The sequence below is a fragment of the Girardinichthys multiradiatus genome, chromosome 9 (assembly GCF_021462225.1).
Source record: "Girardinichthys multiradiatus isolate DD_20200921_A chromosome 9, DD_fGirMul_XY1, whole genome shotgun sequence".
NCBI lineage: Eukaryota > Metazoa > Chordata > Actinopteri > Cyprinodontiformes > Goodeidae > Girardinichthys > Girardinichthys multiradiatus.
Window position 1 is genome coordinate 6,956,862 of NC_061802.1, and position 23,637 is coordinate 6,980,498.

The following is a 23,637-nucleotide window of genomic DNA, read 5'->3' on the forward strand; positions in this document are numbered from 1 at the left end:
TTCACTTCTTTGACTATTAGGAACCAGTTAACATTCCTCCTTCTTATCATGGATGTCTGTATTTACAATATCTTTCGAACGTGGTTGTAGTCTTTTGTCTTTTTGGGTTTTTTTTCTTTTTCGTAACAGCCAAAATAATTCTCAATTACTTTGATCATAAACAGCAACGTTTAAATGGTAAACTATTACAAAACAATGAATAATATATTTTAACTTTTAAGTAATCTGTAATCAGTTAATTAAAAACAATTATTTGCTTCACTATATTAGGTGGCAATATTTGAAACATCTTTCTTTTGCTCTGTTGCCTAAAAGTTTGAATGGTAATTTTTACATGGTCTTAATGTATTTGTTGACTTTGTGCTACTTGTGTTTGTGTCATTAGGGTGACCGAGGTCCACCTGGTCCACCTGGGCCAAAGGGATTTCCGGGACCACTGGTAGGATTAAACTTGTCAGGTTTTCTGGTATAACACATCAGTTACTATCAAGGACAGAGACAAATTCCCACATTTCCCACACTTTCAGTCATCAGATGAGGAGGAAGAGCTAATTTGCCTTACAGCTTTGGAAAAAGAAAAAAAAAAGAATGGTAGTATAAAAGGCCATTAAGGCACACCTGTAACGAAGTGGGGGAACACACCTGTCAGTGTGGTGCAGAGAGTGGCAGTGACACTGTGCTTCCTTGCAACTGTTTGCTGAGAGTAGTGTGTCACATATAAAAATGTTTGATGTGGAGACTTTTTCATGCAGAGCAGTTTAATGTGTTTATTGTGTAGGTCGAAAAAATTGAGCTTTGCGCAGACATTCACCTCGAGTCTACATGTATGTCCGCAGAGTCAAGTGGAAATTTTAAATATTAGCAAACCTACAGCACCATTAGGGAACACACCAGACAGGTTAGGGATAAGGTTGTGGAAAAGCTCAAAGCAGGGGTAGGTTATAATGCAACATCACAAGCTTTGAACATCTCCTGGTACCCCGTTAATCCAAAAATGGAAAGAGTATGGCACAAGTACAAAGCTGAGGCATAGGCTATTAGTGATATTTTCCACCTTTATGAAAGAGACTCTGTAAGAAAAGCTATTCCTACAAGAAATACATCCGAGGCACTGTTTGCAAAAAAGCCACGCAAGAAAGACGTGTAAGATGGTGCTCTGGTCAAAAGAATTTGAAATGAAACTTTTTGACCTATGTGTAAAACACATTTGTTACAGAAAACTAATGCTGCAAATCATCATTAACACACCATCTCCATCGAGGCACGTTAGGGTGGTAGCATCATGCTTTGGGAATGCTTTTCTTCAGCGGGGCCCAGGGAAGCAGGTCAGAATTGATGGAAAGAAGGAAGGAGCTAAATACAAATTAATACAAGAAGAAAACCTATTAGAACCACAAAAGACTTTAGGGAAGGGTGGAGTTTCATTGTCCAAAAACATAAACACCCTAAACATACAGCCAGAGTTTTGATTAAATGGTTCAGATCAAAGCTTATATACTATGGCCCAGTCAAAGTCCAGATGTTTATCTTATTGAGAAGTGGTAGCATTGCAACATGTGATGATTTCAAGAAGCGGAAGTACTTTTGCAAGGCACTGTATTTAGCAGAATTTTACTATAGTCTTTCTCTTGTGCAGCTGCCTGTCCTCATTGCATGACTAATATCTATTTATATAAAAAAAATAATAAATAATTAAAAATAGAATAATTCTGCATTTATACCTTTCTTGCTTTTTATACTCCTTATCCAGTTTTTGATAACACATAGCAATGTATCCTGGTTACACCGTAATGTTGTTTGTGTTGCTATGCTAGTTTTTCATCATAGTTAGAGCTTTGGAGCAGGCATTTGTATGTAGAACTGCCTGGCTTCACTTTGCACCTTGCCAAAGCTTAAAAGTTCTGGGTAACAGACAGTATTTTATCAGATGTGGTCACAAGTACTTAGGTATTTTACTCATGTCAACATGCATTAAACACAACTGACTCAAATTCTTATCTGTGAGTGTGGTCAGCATCTGGCTTAGATGTATTTAGTGTTGGAGATTCTGGCTTGGACAACCTAAATTCAGATAGGTTCTGATAATGACAAGACCTGCGTTATTATAGTGGGTTCTTGTGCTGCTCGCCGATCTTCCCATGCAGCTATTCAAGTGGTCTCCTTCTGAAAGTTATGTAGTCTCTCAACATACCTTAACCTTGCCCTTCAGGAGACCACACTGGTGTTTAACATTCATTGAACTTAATATACCCACCACACAAAGTGTGTCGTATAAGGTGTTTTCAGAGGAAATGACTGGCTCAGTGCTCTTTACCCCCATGTAGGCCTTTTTATTGAGTGTGAAGGTTCATGTGTCACAAAGTCGGAAGCAAGTCAGGACTCAGTGGTACTGTTCAGGAAGCTCTCATTTCTCCAGAAATAAAGTGACCTCTCAGTGATCTTGTGTTGGTTGACAGTTATGTCAGAAGGACAAAATAAAGGTTCCTAACAGAATAAAATTCAGATTTACAGATTAATAATTCCTGTTTTGTTTGTAATATATAAAAAGAGCTTATTTATCTAAATACGCTTAAAGATTTATATCACTTTATGAAGACTATAGTGCATTACTAGTATGAATTTTTGTGTGTCTGTAACATTTAGAATATAATAAAGAACCCAGATGCAGACACTAAGCAAGGAAATCCAGAAAGGAAAAAAGACATATAACCAAAACAATTATGTTATTGTAAGAGGTCAAGCAAAAGAAATCCCAAAAAATATAAATATTAAATCATTTGACCGTGACATAGAAACAAATCTGAACCCAATTTACCCCTATCTGAACACAAGCTGAGTGTAATAACCAAAAGCTTGAAACTGTACTTACTGTGAGAGTAAATGACAGACACAGGGCTGATGGTTAAATGCGCAAACTACAATGTACAAGTTTTTAACTTTAATTTTCCTTTAAACCCCAAACGAAATGCACTGATTAGCTTTTAAAAAGAAATGCATTTAAAAGAAAGATTCACATCGGAATGAGTGTTTTGCACTATTTTACATCTAGAGGAAAAAACATTGTAACAAGGGATGTCTACATCAGGATTAGTTGTGCCAGACAGCAATCCAAACGAATCAAGATTAGGGATTACCATCATATACACGATTTTATATGATTTTCTCTGTTGCTTTTGTTTTCTTTTAGTATGCTAAAAATATGTTTTCTTTCTTATTTTGAAGGGTCCTAAGGGTTATCAAGGTACACCTGGCCCGCCAGGGGAACAAGTAAGTATTGTTTTTTATGCGGTCAGAATTCTAACAATGCACATTAGAAAATGCAGTTAAGATTAATAAAATTAGTTTAGATAATTAAAGCATTATTTTATTTGGTTATATTGAATTTAAGATGATTTTCATCATTCTTAGGTAAGATATATTGTTTGCAATTCTAGTGCCAAAAATAACGTGACCTACACAAAACATTTTGTAGAAAACATACCCTGATTAGATTTAAATGGTTAGAGTTTGCCAGGTGACAAAATGATCATCCTTTATAAAATACAAATATATATAACAATCAGTAGCAATTGGTTATACTAATCAGCTACCTGAAGGAACGTGTTCTCTCCAATAGGAAAAAAAAAAAAACTAAAGCTTGAACTAGGCCCCAAATAAGTTTTGTAACATGTTTCAGATCATGAAACTAAGTTTCTGTTTACCTGTTTAACATTTTCTGGTGAAAATGGACAAGTTTAGTTACATTTCCACTGTTCGTTTACATGACAGCGGTTTTCTCTGAAAATAGCACAATTGGAAAAAAATGTAAGTGTAATGGTTTGAAAACATCCTGTTCTCTGTTGTCGTATAGACGAGAAAATTTGAATTTTTCTTACGGGATAGCTCCGGCTCACGCACAGTATGACTGAAATCCGTAGAAATGAATGCACACAACATAGCAGCGGCTGAGTAGTTTAAAACCTGCAGAAGACATCTGCAATTACAATGATGGATTGCAGAGTATCTATTTGTGCTCCTCACTCTTTTGAATCTAACGATAGTTCTCCAACAAAGTGCTCATTTTCTCCCCCATTTTGTAACCAGGAAGTGTTTGCGCATGTTGTTGATTACGGCCTACTAGTGGCGTGGTTGGGGAATTACACCATCTTCACATCTGTACTGTTCTCGTGTGAACGGGAATTGTAATTAAAACGTTAACAGAAACGTGTTAACAGAAAGGGATAGATCCAATTTTCATGTAACAGGGCCTAATTTTAATATCAGACAAACGTAACCTGAGTAAAAACAAAATACTAGAAATAAAACTTTAAATTATTAAGAGGAAAAAAAACTTTGTTCAAAGCAGCTTGGCCCTATGTATAAAATTCATAACCCCCTTAATCTAATAACTGGTTGTGCTCTCCTTGACAGCAACAACTGCCATCCAGCTTTTGAAATGAGGAATTTTGGCCCACTCTTCTTTGCAGAATTGTTTTAATTCAGTCATATTGGAGGGTTTCTAAACAGGAAGGGCCTTTTTAAGGTCACAGCATTTCTACCAGATTTAAGTCCAGACTTTAACAAGGCCACTTCAAAACCTGTTTTGTTGCTGTTGAGTTATTCAGAGGTGGAGTTGCTAGTGTGATATTCAGTTTTTCTTAAGGTCACAAACTGATGTGTTAGGTTTATGCCAGATGCAGTGGACGTACACCCCCCAGAAAGATCTACTTCCACTCCTAGGGAGGTTCACCACTGTTTCCTGTTTTTTCCATTTGTGAATATTGACTCTTAGTGTGGTCCTGAAACATTGAAATGGCTTTGGAACCCTTTCCAGATGTATAAATGTCAATGTTTAGTTTGTTCTCTGATTTAAAATTTTTTAGATCAGAGCAGGAGTACAGAGTCGGGGGTCCTTTATTAGGGGCCATCCAGTCTCTGTACAAGCGGAGCAGGAGTTTGGTCCGCATTGCCGGCACTAAATTGGACCTGTTCCCGGTGCATGTTGGACTCCGGGAGGGCTGCCTTTTGCCACTGGTCCATTTCTAGGCATAGCCAAGGGCCGGAGGGGGTCTGGTTTGGGGACCAGTGGATTTCGTCTCTTCTTTTTGCAGATGACATGATCCTGCTGGCACCCTCTAGCTAAGACCTACAGCATGCACTGGGACGGTTTGCAGCAGCAGGGATGAAGCTCCTCCAAGTCAGCGGCCATGGTTCTCGACCGGAAAAGGGCGGCTTGTCTTCTTCAGGTTGGAGGGAAGTTCCTGCCTCATGTGGAGGAGTTCAAGTATCTTGGGATCTTGTTCATGAGTGAGGGAAGAATGGAGCAGGAGATCAACAGATGGATTGGTGCAGCGTCCCCATTACTGGGGCCGCTGTGCCAGTCCACTGTGGTGAAGAGAGAGCTGAGCCGAAAACTGAAGCTCTCGATTTACTGGTCGGTCTACATTCCTATCCTCACCTATTGCCATAAACTTTGGGTCATGACTGAAAGAACGAGATCCCGGATACAAGTGGCTGAAATGAGCTTCCTCCGTAGGGTGGCCGGGCACTCCCTTAGAGATAGGGTGAGGAGCTCGGCCATCCGGGAGGAGCTCGGAGTAGAGCCGCTGCTCCTCCACATCGAGAGGAGCCAGTTGATGTGACTCGGGCATCTATACCGGATGCCTCCTGGACGCCTTCCTCGGGAGGTGTTCCAGGCACGTCCCATCGGGGGGAGGCCCAGGGGATGACCCAGGATACTCTGGAGTGACTATGTCTCTCGGCTGGCCTGGGAATGCCTTGGGTTCCCCCTGGAGGAGCTGGAGGAGGTGTCTGCGGAAAGGGACGTCTGGGTGTCTCTACTGATTCTGCTGCCCCCTGCAACCCGGTACGGGATGAAGCAGAAGACAACGAGTACAAGTAGATCAGGGCAGGACAGGTTCTCTTTAAGCTGTTTCTTGACTGTACAACAATGTGGCCTGGGTTTTGCTTGTGGAATAGAACTATCAGCTATGTAAAAAATGTGGTCAATCACAATTAATACTTGATATAACAAGGCAGTTACATGTTCAAACAGGGCCATGTTGGTTTAGATTTTTCCTTAATTAAATTATTGATTGAAAACGTCTTTTTGTAGTTACTCAGGTTATCTTTTTGTGACTTTAGGAGTTATTTGATGATCTTGTTTAATTGACCAAAATAAATATTCAAGGGTGTAAATACATTTTCACAGCACTGCAGATGCTTTGAAACTTACTAAAAGTTTTGTTACTAACTGGTTGTAATGCAGTGACTCCAAAGTTGTGGTTTAGCTTTTTTCCCTTTTTGGCCTGAGAGTGCAGAACTTGAATAAAGAGCCTTGAAATTTTACATTTTTAACATATTGAACTTTTTTAGGTATACTAAATACTTCTACTTTATTTGAAATTTATTTGAGCAAAAATGTGTGCATCCACTTGCATGTGTGCACACCCTTAAAACTCAAACAGGTTGTGTGAATTTAAAGGCGTGAGCACTTCACCTGTCCCATCCAGTCAATGTTTCCTTTTATCCTAAATTTATCCCCATTTTTCCTAGCTGGAAACACCTTTCAGCTTGTCAGTGTGCTAACAAACGAGGTTACAAAAAGATGGAAGAAAAAAAGCAGTATGAGGGGGTGGAGCAGATTGGAGCTTTGCAGGAAGCTACAGTTAGTAGACAGGGTTGTCTGGACTGAACAGTGCCTGTTTTATTCTTGCAGACAGTACTCGTAGAAGCCTGTGTTTCTCCTCTTTCAGTTCATCTGTTCCACCTAATCTCCACACTCACTGTTCATTCACTTTTTCTCTCTTGTTGTTACTCTTTTTCTTGCTACAGGGCATACCAGGACCTCCAGGGGAGTCTGGAGCTGCAGGTTACCCTGGCAGGCAGGTGCAGTAAAAAACACTAAAAAAGTTCCATTATGAATCCCTTTTCAAGCCCTTCTTGTTCAGACAGCAAAACCTCCCTGATACTATGTGCTCTGCATTTCTGTACACACATTATATCCTTATTTGAGAATGCTGCTATAATCATAATGGATTTTTTTACCCATTTGCTAATATCAGTTTTTTTAGTATATAAGAGTATTTAAAGTGTGGTTAGAATTTTGTTTCTTCCATAATGAAGTGGATGCCTGTTTTTTTAAATATGTCTTCTTAATCAAACCCTTGTTTTTCCTTCAGGGCTTAGCTGGGCCACAAGGTAGCCCTGGACCTAAAGGTGTCCGCGTAAGTAGCTCTCCGCTCTCATTCGGCCCTCTTTTCTTCTACAGCTTTGGATTAAACATCAAATTTCCTGAAAAGATCAAGTCAGTGTCAGGTGCTTAGCTCTGCTCCATAGAGAAAGATTAGGATAAGAGTTGCATTTTCTTCATACGCCTTAGGGGAGTCCTAATGTGAGGGCTAGTGTGACAATGGGTTGTCACCTTGAAGCCTGTCTTGTTCTTCTACGAAAGCCGGAGGAAGCATTTCTTTCAATTTTGCTAAATCCACTTAAAGTTTGTATTATCCTTTTTTTCAGAAGGTGTTTCTGAACAGTGCATTGCAAGAGGAGTCATAACAACTTTTATGACCGACCAACATAAAGTACCACATAACTGTAAAGTTGAGGGAAAATGAGGCATGCACGTACACCTAAAAATCTAAAACATTGCAGTGCATTTATATTAAGTCCCCTTTACTCTGATACCTCTAAATAAAATTCAGTGCAACAGATTACCTTTAAGAGTATTCACAATAGTAAATATAGTCAATATAATATAAAATGTATATAGTATATAGTCAATATAGTACATATATAGCATCATTTTATAACAGTGTGATTCCCTGTGTACTTCCCAGTCAGAAAAATGACAAGAACGCCCCCAAAGTTGGAATTCTGATTGGGAAAGTTGGAGCTTACAGAGCAACTCCGAGTTCAGTTTCCAATACAGCTGTTCACATATAAAATACAGTAAAGTTGCCAATATTTATTAGTACTTCCAATGGTTTGTATTTCACAAGTGTCTCAGATACTGCTGTGAAATAATTTGTGAACATATTCCTTTTGTGTTTAAATGCATAAAAAAGGAAAGCAAAATATGGTTGGTTTGCAACATCCGTTATTTAGCGCCAAAACAAATAGCCAATCCCATTGTTTTCTGACTTGCAGCTAAATATCTCTCAACTCGGGTGTAACTTCTTTTCCAGCTCCAAGCTACCACCTAAGAGATAAATTGAACCTGAGGTTAACATAGCTGTTCTGTGAAAGCCTCAGACGTTTGTTAGAGAACACTTGTTAACAAAGAGCACCATGAATGCCAAGGACACACACCAGACTGATCAGAGATAAGGTTGTGGAGAACCTTAAAGCAGTGCTAGGTTATAAAAACATAGTAGAAAATGGAAAGCCATTGTTAAAAGGAAGCTTTATAAACAACATGCGGAAGAAGGTGCTCTGGTCAGATGAAACCAAAATCAAACATTTTAGGTTTTTTACACAATGCTGCTGGTATGTGGTGGTGGGAAACGACCAATGCAGTAATCTGAACACATCATCCCAACAGTAAAATACAGCGGCAGTATGTGGGGATACTTTGCTTCACCAGGGACAGAAAAAATGGTCAGATTTGATGGGAAGCTGGATGGAGCTAAATACAGGATGCACTATCAATGAAGGAAATGTGTTAGAGGCTACAAAAGACTTGAGATTGGGACAGAGATAATCTGTAGCAACACTTGATTTTTTTTTTTTGTGTCATAGCTGCTCTCCATCCTATCTGGCTGAGCTTGAGCTATTTTGCAAAGAAGGGCCCAGTTTCATGCATGTGCAAAGCTGGCAGAGACATACTCATGGACTGTTATCTAAATATTCATGAATGCAAACCTCTTGGCTAGCATTAGCCAACTGCTGTAAAACAAATTTTATTGCTTTTAAAGAATCATACTATTTAAATCGAAATAATATGTTTTTGTATCGTAGAACAGATTTATTTTATTTTTGTAATAAAAATATTTACTTTTAATTTTCTCAAATAAATATTGTTTAACAGTTTATATAATTTGTATATATTGAGCCAATATTAAAATATGAAATTATTATTCTTTTTAGGGTTTCATTGGGCCTCCTGGTGTTGCTGGGCCACCAGGGCTGGAGGGGGAGAAAGTAAGTGTCTTTCTCTGTTTTTTTTGTTGTTTTGTTTTAGTGGTCAAGGCAAGTTTATATAGCACATTTTAGTAGCAAGACAATTCAAAGTGCAGTACATGAAAAAAAAAAAGAAAAAGAGACATAATAGGAAAAGTACATTGCAGTGGCATAAATGTCATTACATAATTAACGAACACAAATAATAAAGATAATAAAATTAATAATTAAAATAATAGGATGATAATAAAAAAGATTAAAATTAAAAATTAATAATGAAATGATTGATAAGAAAATGAAAGGAAAGTTGGACTGAAAACTTAACTAATAATGCTTAGCGCAGTCAAAGGCCACTCTAAATAAATAGGTTTTTAATCTTGATTAAAGCAACTTAAGGTTTCAGCACTTTTACAGTTTTCTGGGAGTTTATTCCAGATTAGTGGAGCATAATAACTAAAAGCTGCTTCTCCATGTTTGGTTCTGGTTCTGGGTATGCAGAGTAGATTTGAGCCAGAACACCTGAGAGGTCTAGGTGGTTGATACACTGACAACAAGTCTGTGATATATTTATATATTTTATATTTTGGTGCTAAAACTTTTAAAGTCTCTTCTTTGAGATACAGGGAGCCAGTGTAAGGACTTTAGAACTGAGGTGGTGTGCTCCACTTTCTTAATTTTAGTGGGGACGCCTCACTCATATTTTCATACATGTATTAAAAGACACGTAACAATTTATTTTTTCACAATCTGTGATTAAATCATACTGAACGTTTCCTCATTCAACATTCAAATGTATTAAGATTACTAGGCCTTTAAAAAGGTATAAAAGCACAGATAAAGATGTAATTGGTTTGTCATTGGTCACAAAATTGTAGCTAAATAAAGGCACACCTGAGGATGTATCTTAAACACCTTATATAGGCTGCTTCCTTATGTGACATCATGGGAAAACCTAATGAAATCAGCTAAGATATCAGAAGGAGAATTGTGGAAGTCTGGTTCAACCTTGAGCAAAATGTTTTTGAAAATGCATCGTCTGTTCAGATAATTATATGCAAGTATAAACACAATGGGAATGTCCTGTTCAGGAAGGAGACACGTTCTTCATCCTACAGATGAGCCACATAAAAAGAGATGAAAACATAAAAATCCAGATCGCAGTTTTGCAAATGCTTCAGGGTCTTTAATCTGTGGCGACATATACTGTGGTCTTCTGAAAGTGAAATGGAAGTTTTTGGCCATGATGATATACACATGAAAATTATGCAAAAGCAAGTTTGAGTAGATGAATCTGAGCAATTTTAAGAGATCACTGGCTTTGCAAATATAAAGCTCAGTGGTTAAGGGGCATCGGTTGTAACAGCTATGTCTCCTTTAGTCTTTAGCTTGGTATGATGCACAGCCTGCAGGTCTTAATCACAGGACCTCAGGATTATGCTAGTCCATTGATGTAACTGCTGCTAGTCATGTAAAATTTCGAAAGTCAAAAGTAGGATCTTAATGTGGGCTTGGACATATTTGTGTTCAGAGGTATTATTCAGAAGACTTACACAAGCATGATTCAGTGTTACACCACTTCTGTCAGGGTGAATGGGTCAAAACATTGTGAGAAGCTTTTGAAAGGATGGCCAAAACCTGTGAATTAGAAGAAAATTAAAAGAAATCCCTTACGTATTATTTTGGCATCTAGATAATAGAAATGATTTTGGTCATACAACATGACCTAAAACAGGAGAGGTTTATTCTGATTAAATATCACACAGTGAGGGAAGAAAATAACGTGTATTTTTATTTAAGTGTAAATATCTGCTTACTTTTTAGAATCTTTTTTTTTTGGCAAAACTTTGCATAATATATAATCTTATGTATATTATACTGATGAGAAGTAATTTCTCTTATATTCAGTTTAGAGTAGTGAAATTGTTCTAATGCTGAATGTTGATAATAATTATTATAATAATGGAATAATGGAATTTTGTTTACAATCTAAAGGTATTTTAAACTTAAACAAATAAACAGTTTTCACAAACATTATATTGTAGGGTTTTATTCAAGATGCTGCATTTGATTTCCTAATTCTAAGCTGGAAAAAACAAATCAAAAGCTTGCCAAAGTCAAAATTCCCCCTAGGAAATCAAAGTCCCCCAAGACCTTTTGAGTTCAATCTAAAATATGGCTGCTAAACATAATTAATGTAGTCAACACGGCAGTAATAAACATGTTATTTGCACTAGTGACAGGTTATTTCACATTAAACCAGACATAAACTCCTTCCATGTACCAATGTTCCTTTAGTTCAGTTCTGCATGTGTCCCTGCTGGAACATACCTAATTAAAATGACACAAATTTTGATGAAGTTGATGAAAGGAAATTTCAGCTTTCAATCTAAATCTACTCAGGATATTTCTGCAGAAGTAAAACAGAGACTCGTTGCTCTCAAGTTTTATTTGCTTTAATAAATAACTGAGAACTGTAAATGATTTCTTCTGCATTGAACAATAAGTAATTTGATTTTATAAATGCAGAGCACAACATGATCACTATATCAACTTATATAAAAGAAATGAGTCCACATTGTTTTAATCTTTGGTCCTTATATAGTGCATGGTGCAGTCAACAATTTGAGTTGTATAGAAAAGGTGAAGGTAAATGTTACTCTCTTGCCTGAACAATAGAAGCCATAAGCATCAGATAAGGTTAATTTTAACATGCAACCAGCATTCTGTGGCTTTATATGCATCTTTATTTTGATTGGTGGACTGATTCTAGCTCCACCCATCAATAACCAGCACCATAGTTGCACTATGCACAGTTTTTATTTACCAAAATACTCCAAAGAAGGTATCTATATGTTTAACTGGTTTTGTAGTGCATACCTTATCTTCTGTGATTAGATAATTCTCCTATTACAGTAGAATCATGAAGAACAAAATTCTCTTTTACTTATTTTGTTTTTGTTTGGCAACTGAATGAATCAGACATTTTTTTAAATTATTTGTTGTTTGGGATATTATTTATGTGTTGTTTCAGTTCAAATTAATGTTATGTTAAGGATCTTTCAACACATAACATTTGGCTCAGACAGTCATTGACTCAAAAATCAGTTTCTTTCTACATTACATCAGCCTGAGAATGTTTGTATTGCATAACGAGCCATCATGTAGTCATCACAGGTCTGACTAGAAAAATAAAATAAAAATAAATTATAAATGAAAAAGATAACGTAACACTGTTATGAACTTCCATCCATCCATCCATCCATCCATCCTGAAAAGGTTGGAAGTTTATCACAAGGTGACACGTAGGACACATGGTGGTGACGGTGGCAGCAGTGCTTCGTCCTGTAACTGGTGGGTTGCCGGTTCGAACCCACGCTCTGTCTGTCTCATTCATTGCCTGCTGATGGTGGCTAAATTGTATGGCTATCCAGGGCAGCTGTGGCTACAATGTAGCTTACCACTGTCAGTGTGTGAATGTGTGTATGAATGGGTGGATGACTGATCGTACTGTAAAATGCTTTGGATTCCAGTCCTCAAGAGCGACTGTCCTGCAACTTTTAGATACGACCCTTCTTCAACACAACTGAATCAAATGATGGAATTACCTCTTCAGCATTCTATCAAGTTTGGTAAAGGCCTGGTAATGAGCCATTCATTTGATTCAGGTGTGTTGGGGCAGGGATGCATCTAGCTATCCAGGAGTTGGATTTTTCTGTCTATTATTTTGCAGTATATTCAGAGTTTCCCAATATCTCTTGTTTGGTTTGACAGGTCTGATTAATTTTTCATTGTTATGCTTTCTAGGGCATTCCTGGTCCTGTTGGAAAACCTGGCCACAAAGGAAGACACGTAATACATATTCAGTTTTGTTTTTGGTCATGTTTTTGTAGTTATATGTTAATTGCTGTTTGAGAGTCAATTGAATTCTCCTTACAGTAGTCTGAGAAATCAGACAGATTGTTGAAGTTAAAATGAATACATCCTTGTAACTTTGGAGTAATTTACTTCCAAAAATTTAACAGGTTAATATAGGTGCATTTTGATAAGCACATGTTTTCTAGGACTTAATTGGAGAATTCAGTTTAAATTCAATTCAATTTATTTATTTAGCGCCAATTCACAGCACATGTCGTCTCAAGACACTTCACAATGTCAGGTACATACAGGGGTTGGACAATGAAACTGAAACACCAGTCATTTTAGTGTGGGAGGTTTCATGGCTAAATTGGACCAGCCTGGTAGCCAGTCTTCATTGATTGCACATTGCACCAGTAAGAGCAGAGTGTGAAGGTTCAATTAGCAGGGTAAGAGCACAGTGTTGCTCAAAATAGTTAAATGAGAGTTAAATGTGCACCTCAACTCTCCTGTTTCCACCAGAACTGTCTGTCGGGAGCTCCACAGGGTCAATATACATGGCCGGGCTGCTATAGCCAAACCTTTGGTCACTCATGCCAATGCCAAACGTCGGTTTCAATGGTGCAAGGAGCGCAAATCTTGGGCTGTGGACAATGTGAAACATGTATTGTTCTGTGATGAGTCCACCTTTACTGTTTTCCCCACATCTGGGAGAGTTACGGTGTGGAGAAGCCCCAAAGAAGTGTACCACCCAGACTGTTGCATGCCCAGAGTGAAGCATGGGGGTGGATCAGTGATGGTTTGGGCTGCCATATCATGGCATTCCCTTGGCCCAATATTTGTGCTAGATGGGCGCGTCACTGCCAAGGACTACCAAACCATTCTTGAGGACCATGTGCATCCAATGGTTCAAACATTGTATCCTGAAGGCAGTGCCATGTAACAGGATGACAATGCACCAATACACACAGCAAGACTGGTGAAAGACTGGTTTGATGAACATGAAAGTGAAGTTGAACATCTCCCATGGCCTGCACAGTCACCAGATCTAAATATTGTTGAGCCACTTTGGGGTGTTTTGGAGGAGCGAGTCAGGAAACGTTTTCCTCCACCAGTATCACGTAGTGACCTGGCCACTATCCTGCAAGAAGAATGGCTTAAAATCCCTCTGACCACTGTGCAGGACATGTATATGTCATTCCCAAGACGAACTGATGCTGTATTGACTGCAAAAGGAGGCCCTACACCATACTAATAAATTATTGTGGTCTAAAACCAGGTGTTTCAGTTTCATTGTCCAATCCCCGTGCATTCCAATTAATCCTAATCATTGAACAGTGCAGTCAAAGTTAGTTAATTATTCAAATTGGATCAAAAGTTTTTCTATCTAAGGAAATCCAGCAGATTGCATCCAGTCTGACTTGCAGCATTCACTCCTCCTGGATGAGCCTGTAGAGACAGTGAACAGTCACTGGCGTTGACTTTGAGCAATCCCTCATACTGAGCATGCATGTAGCAACAGTGGAGAGGAAAAACTCCCTTTTAACAGGAAGAAACCTCCAGCAGAACCAGGCTCAGTGTGAGCGGCCATCTGCTACGACCGACTGGGGGTTTGAGAGAACAGAGCAGAGACACAAAGAGAACAAAGAAGCACTGATCCAGGAGTCCTTTCTATGGGAAGGAAAAGTAAATGTTAATGGATGTAACTCCTTTTGTCGTTTCATCTAGAAAGAAAGAACAGATAAACTTTGAGCCAGTTTTCAAGGTTAGAGTCTGAAAGAGAGCACATAGAGTTAGTTACAGTAAAAGCTCAGTCAATTTCCATGTCTAGGAGAGAGAAAGGGTTAAACACTAAAAGACAGGGCCATGTGGATCATCGGTAGAGGGTGAGCATTAAGTTGTTGCCAGCAGAAGCTTGGACGATGCCCCTCTCCAGAAAGGTGTCACAGGTAGACACAGAGCCAGGCCAGGTGTAGCTTATAGGAAGAGAAAAGAGAGAACAAGGTTAAAAGCTGAAATAACAGCAAATAATGCAAAATTGGAGAGTAGTGTGAGAATGTAGCGAAGAGGGTGATAGAGGTCATTATGTCCTCCAGCAGCCTAAACCTATACCAGCATAACTACAGAGATAGCTCAGGATAACCTAAGCCACTCTAACTATAAGCTTTATCAAAAAGGAAAGTTTTAAGCCTAGCCTTAAAAGTAGACAGTTTGTCCATCTAGAGCCCACTGATGGCCATTGTTATACTAAAAACCACAACGATTGAGATACCTCTCTCTGTCAGATTGACCATAATCATTGGAAAAGAGAAGGGGTTATACAGGTAGCAGAAATGGAGGGTGTGTTTGCACCTCAACCATAACTGAGCCGGTTTAGGCTAAACCTGACTCCCCCTTACTCCATCCAACAGGGATGGAAGAAGATGGAGGTTAAAAATAAAGAAGATAGCTCAGGATAACCTAAGCTACTCTAACTATAAGGTTTATAAAAAAGGAAAGTTTGAAGCCTAGCCTTAAAAGTAGACAGGGTGTCTGCCTCACGGACTAAAACTGGGAGCTGGTTCCACAGGAGAGGAGCCTGATAACTAAAAGATCTGTCTCCCATTCTACTTCTAGAGACTCTAGGAACCACCAGTAAACCTGCAGTCTGAGAACGAAGTGCTCTGTTAGGAACGTATGGAACAATCAGATCTCTGATGTATGATGGAGCTAGATCATTAAGGGCTTTATATGTGAGGAGGAGAATTTTAAATTCTATTCTGGATTTAACAGGGAGCCAATGAAGGGAAGCTAAAGTAGGGGAAATATGATCTCTCTTTTTAATGTTCATCAGAACTCTTGCTGCAGCATTTTGAATCAGCTGAAGGCTTTTAACTGTATTTTGTGGACATCCTGATAGTAAAGAATTACAATAGTCCAGCCTTGAAATAACAAATGCATGGACTAGTTTTTCAGCGTCACTCCTGGATAGGATATTTCTAATTTTGGCAATGTTCTGGAGGTGAAAGAAGGAAATCCTAGAAACCTGTTTAATATAGGATTTAAATTACATGTCCTGGTCAAAAATAACACCAAGGTTTTTTACTTTATTACTGGAGGTCAATTTAATGCCATCCAGGTTGTGATTGACTAAGCAGTTTCTTTTTTAAAGACTCCGGTCCAAAGATGACAACTTCTGTCTTGTCTGAATTTAGAAGCTCAACATTTAAAATCATCCAAGTTTTTATGTCTTCAAGACCTGCTTGTAGTGTATCAAACTGGTTGGGCTCATCAAGATTCATGGATAAGTAAAGCTGAGTTTCATCAGCGTAACAGTGAAAATGTATTCTATGCTGCCTGAAAATTTGACCTATTGGAAGCATATATATATATTAAAGAGAATTGGCCCAAGTACTGAACCCTGTGGTACTCCACAATTAACCCTGGAGTTTAAAGATGATTTGTCATTTACATGAACAAATTGGAATCTGTCAGACAAATAAGATTTAAACCAGCCTAGCGCTGTTCCCCTGATCCCTACAGCATATTCCAGCCTTTCTAAGAGAATATCGTGATTGACTCTATCAAATGCAGCACTGAGATCTAACAGAACCAGAACAGACACAAGTCCATTGTCTGAGGCCATAAGAATATCATTAGTGACTTTCAGCAGAGCTGTTTCAGTGCTATGATGAGCTCTGAAGCCTGACTGAAACTCTTCAAACAGGTCATTGTTGTGTAAATGCTCACAGATTTGATTAGCAACTATTTTCTCAAGAATTTTAGATAAGAATGGAAGATTGGATATAGGTCTTTAATTTTTCAAGTCATCTCGATCAAGCGAAGGTTTCTTAAGAAAAGGTTTAATTACAGCTACCTTAAAAGCTTGTAGTACATATTCATTTACTAAGGATAGATTAATCATATTTAAAATGGGGCTGGTAATCAGAGGGAACACTTCCTTAAATAATTTGGTTGGGATTGGGTCTAACATACAAGTTGAAGGTTTAGATGAAGCTAATATTTCTGATAACTCAGGAAGCTCCACAAGATCAAAGCAGTCCAAACACAAATCAGGTTCTACAGTTATTTCCAATGTAGTCTCACTTGCTGAGGATGAAGTACTCATCTTCGGGAGTATGTCAAAGATTTTCTTTTTAATAGAATCAATTTTATTTTGGAAGAATCCCATAAAGTCATGACTGCTGAGAGCTAAAGGAATGGATGGCTCAACAGAGCTATGACTCTGTGTAAGTTTAGCAACTGTACTAAAGAGAAACCTAGGATTATTCTTGTTTTCTTCTATTAATGATGAGAAATAAGCTGTTCTGGCTTGGTGAAGTGTCTTTTTATACAACAGTAGGCTATTTTTCCAGATTAAGTAGGAATCCTCTAGGTGTGTAGAGCACAATTTTCTCTCCAATTTTCTAACATTGTGCTTTAAAGTACGCAGCTCTGAATTAAACCATGGAGCTAGCCTCCTATAAATAATTACCTTCTTTTTCAAGGGAGCTGCATTGTCTAATGCACCCGGAATGATGAAGTAACACTATGAACAAGAGAATCAATTTGTGAAGGGGGAAGAAACAAAATTATTGCCCTCCTCTGTTTTTCTGTGATAATGAGGAAATCAAAAGAGGAACAGATTCTTTAAAGGTTGTTACAGCATTGTCTGATAATGATCTACTATGATGAAATTTTCTTTCAGGTATGGAGTACTCGGTTAAATTAAACTCAAAGGTTATTAAAAAATGGTCAGACAGGACAGGGTTATGAGAAAATATTGTTATGTCTTTACACTCAATGCCATATGTCAGCACAAGGTCCTGAGAATGAAGACAAAGGTGGATAGGTTTGTTTTGAGCAAAGCCAATTAAGTCTAAGATAGCATTAAACGCTATATTTAGCGTTCACTTTCAGCGTCAACATGAATGTTAAAATCCCCCTCTATAATAACCTTATCTGTATTTAACACTAAATCAGATAAAAGGTCTGAAAACTGATCTAAAAATTGAGAGTAAGGGCCTGGTGGACGGTACAAAACAACAAACAGAAGTGGTTTTAGTACTTTGCAATGTGGATGAGGAAAACTAAGGATTAAATATTCAAAAGAGTTGTAGCTATTGATTGGTCTGGGACTAATCAATAAATCCGACTGAATGATGGTTGCTACTCCTCCTCCTCGCCCAATATTTCGAGGAATGTGAAAATTTAAATAATTAGTAGGAGTTGACTCATTTATAATAACATAATCCTCTTGCTGCAGCCAGGTTTCTGTGAGGCAAAATAAATCAATCTGATTGTCAGAAATCAGGTCACTAACTAGCAAAGTCTTGGAAGAGAGAGATCTTATGTTCAGTAAGCCACATTTAATTGTTTTATTTTTATTTTTAGTCTGAGTTGTGTTTATTTTTATTAGATTTTCCTGATTTCCTCATTTTAGATTATTTTTTAATCTATTCAATTTTGGCCGTGGGCGAGACACTGTCTTAATAGGGTAATGGGTGGGTAGCAGTACAGAAGCTGCAGAGAGGAGTGTTAAACTACGACCCTGCTTCCTGGTCTGAACCCTGGGTTGTCAGAGTTTTGGAGAACTAATAAATTCGGCCAGATTCCTAGAAAGAAGAGCTGCTCCATCCAAAGTGGGATGGATGCCGTCTCTCCGGATCAGACCAGGTTTTCCCCAAAATGTTCGCCAATTATCAATGTAGCCCACATTGTTTTCTGGACACCACCTAGCCAGCCAGCGGTTGAATGACAGCATGCGGCTAAACATGTCGTCACTGGTCAGATTGGGGAGGGGACCAGAGAAAATTACGGAGTCCAACATTGTTTTGGCAAACTTACACACCGAAGCAACACTAACTTTGGTAAATACTGATGCATTATAATAGATTTAAATACATTTTCTGGGTTGGGCTATCACTGTGTTTTATGTATTTTGTAAAAGAACAACTAAGCTAAAGGGGTCTGCTTTAGTTTAAATTTTCATCTTAAACATCATCTTCATCTAGTGACATGTTCTCTTGTCTTTGAGCCTCTACGTCTCATATATTTATACCCAGTTCAAACAGAAAGTCATTAATTACTGATTAAATGTTCCTAGACATTTTGGCCACGTTAAACACTAATTTCAAAAAGTGGAATTTGTTTTCTTCCCACTGAACAAAGGAATTTAAATTAATGGTTGGATATATTTTCTTTTATGTTTTAGTGTGTGATGATGCTGTTTTAAAAGCTGAAATTATTAAACCTGCCTTTATTAGGGGTGCCAATAACTGGTGGATGGCGGTGTTTATCTTGGTTGTACACATCTGGCATTGTGTCATTAGTTAAGCATCAGTTTTACATAAAGTCCATCCCAAATCATTTAAGGAGGTAACATGTCAGATTTCATTTGTATAGTTAACACTAGACAAAACAATTGGCTAAAATTACTAAACAGTTGTTCAATTTACCAATGCTCCTTGTCCTGATTTGGTACACCTTGCAAATTGAAGATACATTTACAGATATGTGTCCTGGTTCTTCCACAGGGTGTGGTGGGAGATGTAGGGGAGAAGGGACCACCTGGTCCAGATGGCAACCAGGTGAGAACCTCTGAAGCACCTGTGGATAGGAATTCAAAAATCCTATATTTTAAAACTTAGGTGAACAGGATGATAAAAAAGTAAAAACTTCCTTTAAAACGCAATGTACTCATTGGATTCCCTGCTTAATTAAACTTTCCAATTTCAGTGCTGAATGGTATTTCTCCTGTAGGATTTGGTTGTGCACTGGAATGGGTCCATATTTGCTGTAGAATCTGTTTCAGAGTTTCATTGCTATTCTGCATTAATCATCTTGTACTGTGTGTTTCCCAAAGCATAATTATAAATTAAGCAATGTTAAGTTTATGTGTGCACCCTTATCATTATCTGATTACAGATGAATGCACAAAACATAACATGATCTTATCAAAACTCAGCCATTTTTATTAGTCATTGGTCTTAATTGCTTCAGAAATCAAAGCTAAAACATAGTGATGCATTGTGATCCATGGAGTTCAATCTTTTGAATGTAGCAGTGCATGTTTTTTCAATGTTTCTAAAAATATGTTGTGCTGGGAATTTAGGATATTGCTATGGTGTTTTAACAGGGGCCTATTGGTGGGTCTGGTATTACTGGCTTTCCTGGTTTGAGGGTGAGTTTGATCTTTGTCTTGTTTCCTTTATAATGGTAAATGTGTATGTTAGAAGATACAATTGAAACCAGACATGTACATGCAATGTATAAAAAGACAAACATTTTTCTTCTCGGGGTCGAACATTAAATTAAACTAAGCGTTCCTGTTTTGGGTCAGTTAGGATCAACACAAATATTTCTGCTTGCTACATGGCAGAATCATAAAAAGAAAAAGACTGGTTTTAGTGACGTTTTTTATTGCTCTCACTAAATTTAGAACCCTGATGGTTATGTCATGGCCTTTTAAGTTTCTGAAAGTCTAATTCACAACATTTGAGTTATTTGGAGACACACTTGTGAATTTTAAGGCAACACCTTAAACACACTGCTGTCTTGTGTGACATCACGCAAAAGAAAAGGCAAGTTATTAAAAAGAGAATTGTAGACCTCCATAAACATGGCTACAAATGGGGATTCCAAAAGCAAACCACCAAATTAGTTACAAAGTAGCTCAAGTACAACAAAGTCAATGTTTTGGGGTTACCATAAAAAAGCTCTGATCTCCAACACCAGGTCCATCGGGGCAAATATTCCAGCAAACTATTGTTAGGAGCTAGTGGAAGGATACCCATAATGTTGGACCCAAATAAGACAATAATAAAAACATTCAAAAAACTGTTTTTAATAAACATTTTCTCTTATTAAAAACAGTTACAAACAATGAGATAAAAATGGTCCTTTGTCTCTAAAACAGTGTATGTAAATATATGGGTTCCACTGTCATATATTGAATAAATTAGAATATGCATTCCGATGAGACTCGTTTTGAGATTAAAAATAACTTTTAAGCAGGTATTAAATATACTTCTTATTAAGCCCATATATATTAAACTATATTAAACACGTTTATTATTGGTTTGATGTAATGTTCTGGTCATAGATGTCGAGATTTCATTAGTTGTAAGCAGAAACTCATAACTTAAATAAATGCTTGAAAATATTAGTTTGCGTGCGATTAATCTATATAATGTGTTTCACCGGGTGAATTAAGTTTATTAAAAAATATTTACTTTCAAAATATCATAATTTATTGCATATTACTGTATTTGGTTGTTAGCAGAACCTGTTAGCTGGTGGCACAAACACTGCAAAGCAGTTTGGAATAATGAATGATCATTTGATTGTGCTATAATGTATGTTGTTTCTCAAATCTCAAATACGGATGGATGAATATCTTTAAACTTTTCAACAGCAAATTTCACATATGACAGTATGAGTATCATTGCGCACAAGCTAAAGTGGGAGCTCTAAAAATTTGATTTTGTAAATTAAATGAACACCTAAGACATGAAGTGTTTTTTAAGGGGGAATAAAATCATTTACAACCCTATTTATTGCAGGCAGACAGAAATGTTACTGCCTGCAACATATGGTACTCTTCACCATTACTGGCACCAAATATGTGTGAAAAGCCTAAAAACAACTGTATCATTTACTGTATTTTTATCCAACGCCTTAAACCCAACCTTGAAATTAATATGTCGTTATTCAGAGGGTAAAAATCGCCACATCGTCAGAAAGCAGCTTTTAACAAAACTGGTGATTTTACAATTTTTACTCGTCAGTATAAAACAAAATACTGTTTAGTTCACAGAGGACTCCAGATGCTCATGTCCTTGTCAAAGCATTGGATTCTGTTGGGTTCTCTGAGAGGTCAAAGTGAAACAGAAACCAGACAAAAAAGAGCAAGGCAGTTTTCATTATCTTCTATTCTTTGATTACTGACACAGTCAGTCAGAAAATGTTATTTTTCCCTAAACATGACAATTGCTTACTCTTTAAAGTGAATCCTTGTTAGCTCTTTAGTCACATTTGACAGTTATATTCAGTGTTTCCATTGGAAGTTGTAGTCCATATGTTAGGTCAGATCCAGCACACCACAGATGTACTTGTTGTCTATGGTCTATAAAGATCAAGGTATAATACAGATGTGCATACTTGCAGACTTGTATTTGCTGTATTACCACATATACACAAAGTACTATAAAATATGTGATTCAGAATTTCCAAGTGGTTTAAAAATAATGTAATTTGATATATTTGATTCTAACTAACATGTCTATGTTATAGACATTTAAACAGTGTCTGGATAGATCCTTGAACCTACAGTTCTAGTAAACAGTTTACGTACATTCATTATTCATCACATACATTTTTTGCTTTTTTTTTCTGGATGCAATGGTTGTACAACGGACAACTTCAATGTTAAAAACTGAAAATGAATTTACTGTGGATATTCACTAATCCAGACAGGCTGTAAAACAGGATACAGGAAACCAAACAATTTAAATGAAGTCTACTGATTCTGCTAAGAAGAGTGGTCAAACATCCTGCCAGAATTGTACCAGAAGCAGGATGAAGCCTGCAAAAGGTATTGTGTTTCAGATGGTGCATGCCAGTGTTGTCAGTTCACTCCTTAAATGAGGTGAGATCACCCTGCGTACTGATAAACAAAAGCTCTTTGTTGTGGTACTGACTGCAAGTTTCAAACTCAAATTTTCCCCTTAAGTTGTGAAGTCCTCCTTCTTTAAGAAAAGGCTTTGTATGTTTTCTGGTAAGAATTAATTATGGTCTTCAAACAATAGATAATAGATGGTTGTAGTTCCATCCATTTTCTATACCCGCTTCTTCCATACTGGGTCACAGGGAGCTGGTGCCTGTCTCCAGTGGTCTACGGGTGAGGGATGGTCCATCGCAGGGCAACACAGAGACACACAGGACAAACAACCGTGCACACATCTAGTCATACCTAAGGGCAATTGAGAGAGACCAATTAACATAATAGTCATGCTTTTGGACTGTGGGAGGAAGCCGGAGTACCCGGAGAAAACCCATGTATGCACGTGGAGAACATGCAAACTCCATGCAGAAAGACCCCCAGCTGGGAGTGGAACCGAGGGCCTTCTTGCTGCAAGGCAATAGTGTTACCAACTGCATCACCGTGTGGTTCCACCATGTCAGCAAATTTAACAATTTAGATTTTATGAATAGCACATATGTGAGAACCAAACAATCTACATTATTGACGGCTCTTTTCTTACAATGTTATTAAGGACTATAGGGAAGTCCTGTAATTATTGCTCCATATCTCTGCACAATAACTCAAGTAAGGTAAACCTAAAGAATGTGAAGAGCTTTTTCTTCATACAGTTTAGTCAAAGTTCTGTTTTTGATACTTATCAATGGGTATTTATCAATAAAACCTCAGACAGGTAAGGTTTTTATCCAAAGGCCATGGTGTGGATCGTGCCATTACCTAGCATCCCTTTTATTCTCAACTGTTGTTTTTACTCACATAAACTCTATTAAATAATTCCTGAATTTCCAAAATACCTGTTCTCATTCACATTTTAATCATTTCATAAACAAAAAAAATGAAATTTTGACTGAGAAGACTTCTTTTTAGACCACATTTGGAACTGCGCTCCCTTTTAACCTTCTTATCCTGCAGACAGGATTGGGCATGGTGCTGTCTTTTTT

The 23,637-nt window shown here is 37.6% G+C and overlaps 1 protein-coding gene across 1 annotated transcript in view; it reads left to right on the plus strand.

Moving 5' to 3' along the window:
• LOC124873719 (collagen alpha-1(XXIV) chain) overlaps positions 1-23,637 on the plus strand; it is a 155,133-nt gene that overhangs the window by 48,656 nt on the left and 82,840 nt on the right. Inside the window, exons 7-14 of the mRNA XM_047374587.1 lie at positions 386-439; positions 3,223-3,267; positions 6,814-6,867; positions 7,161-7,205; positions 9,067-9,120; positions 12,904-12,948; positions 19,470-19,523; positions 20,072-20,116. Coding sequence (XP_047230543.1) covers positions 386-439; positions 3,223-3,267; positions 6,814-6,867; positions 7,161-7,205; positions 9,067-9,120; positions 12,904-12,948; positions 19,470-19,523; positions 20,072-20,116 — 396 coding nt within the window. The remainder of the gene's footprint in view (positions 1-385; positions 440-3,222; positions 3,268-6,813; positions 6,868-7,160; positions 7,206-9,066; positions 9,121-12,903; positions 12,949-19,469; positions 19,524-20,071; positions 20,117-23,637) is intronic.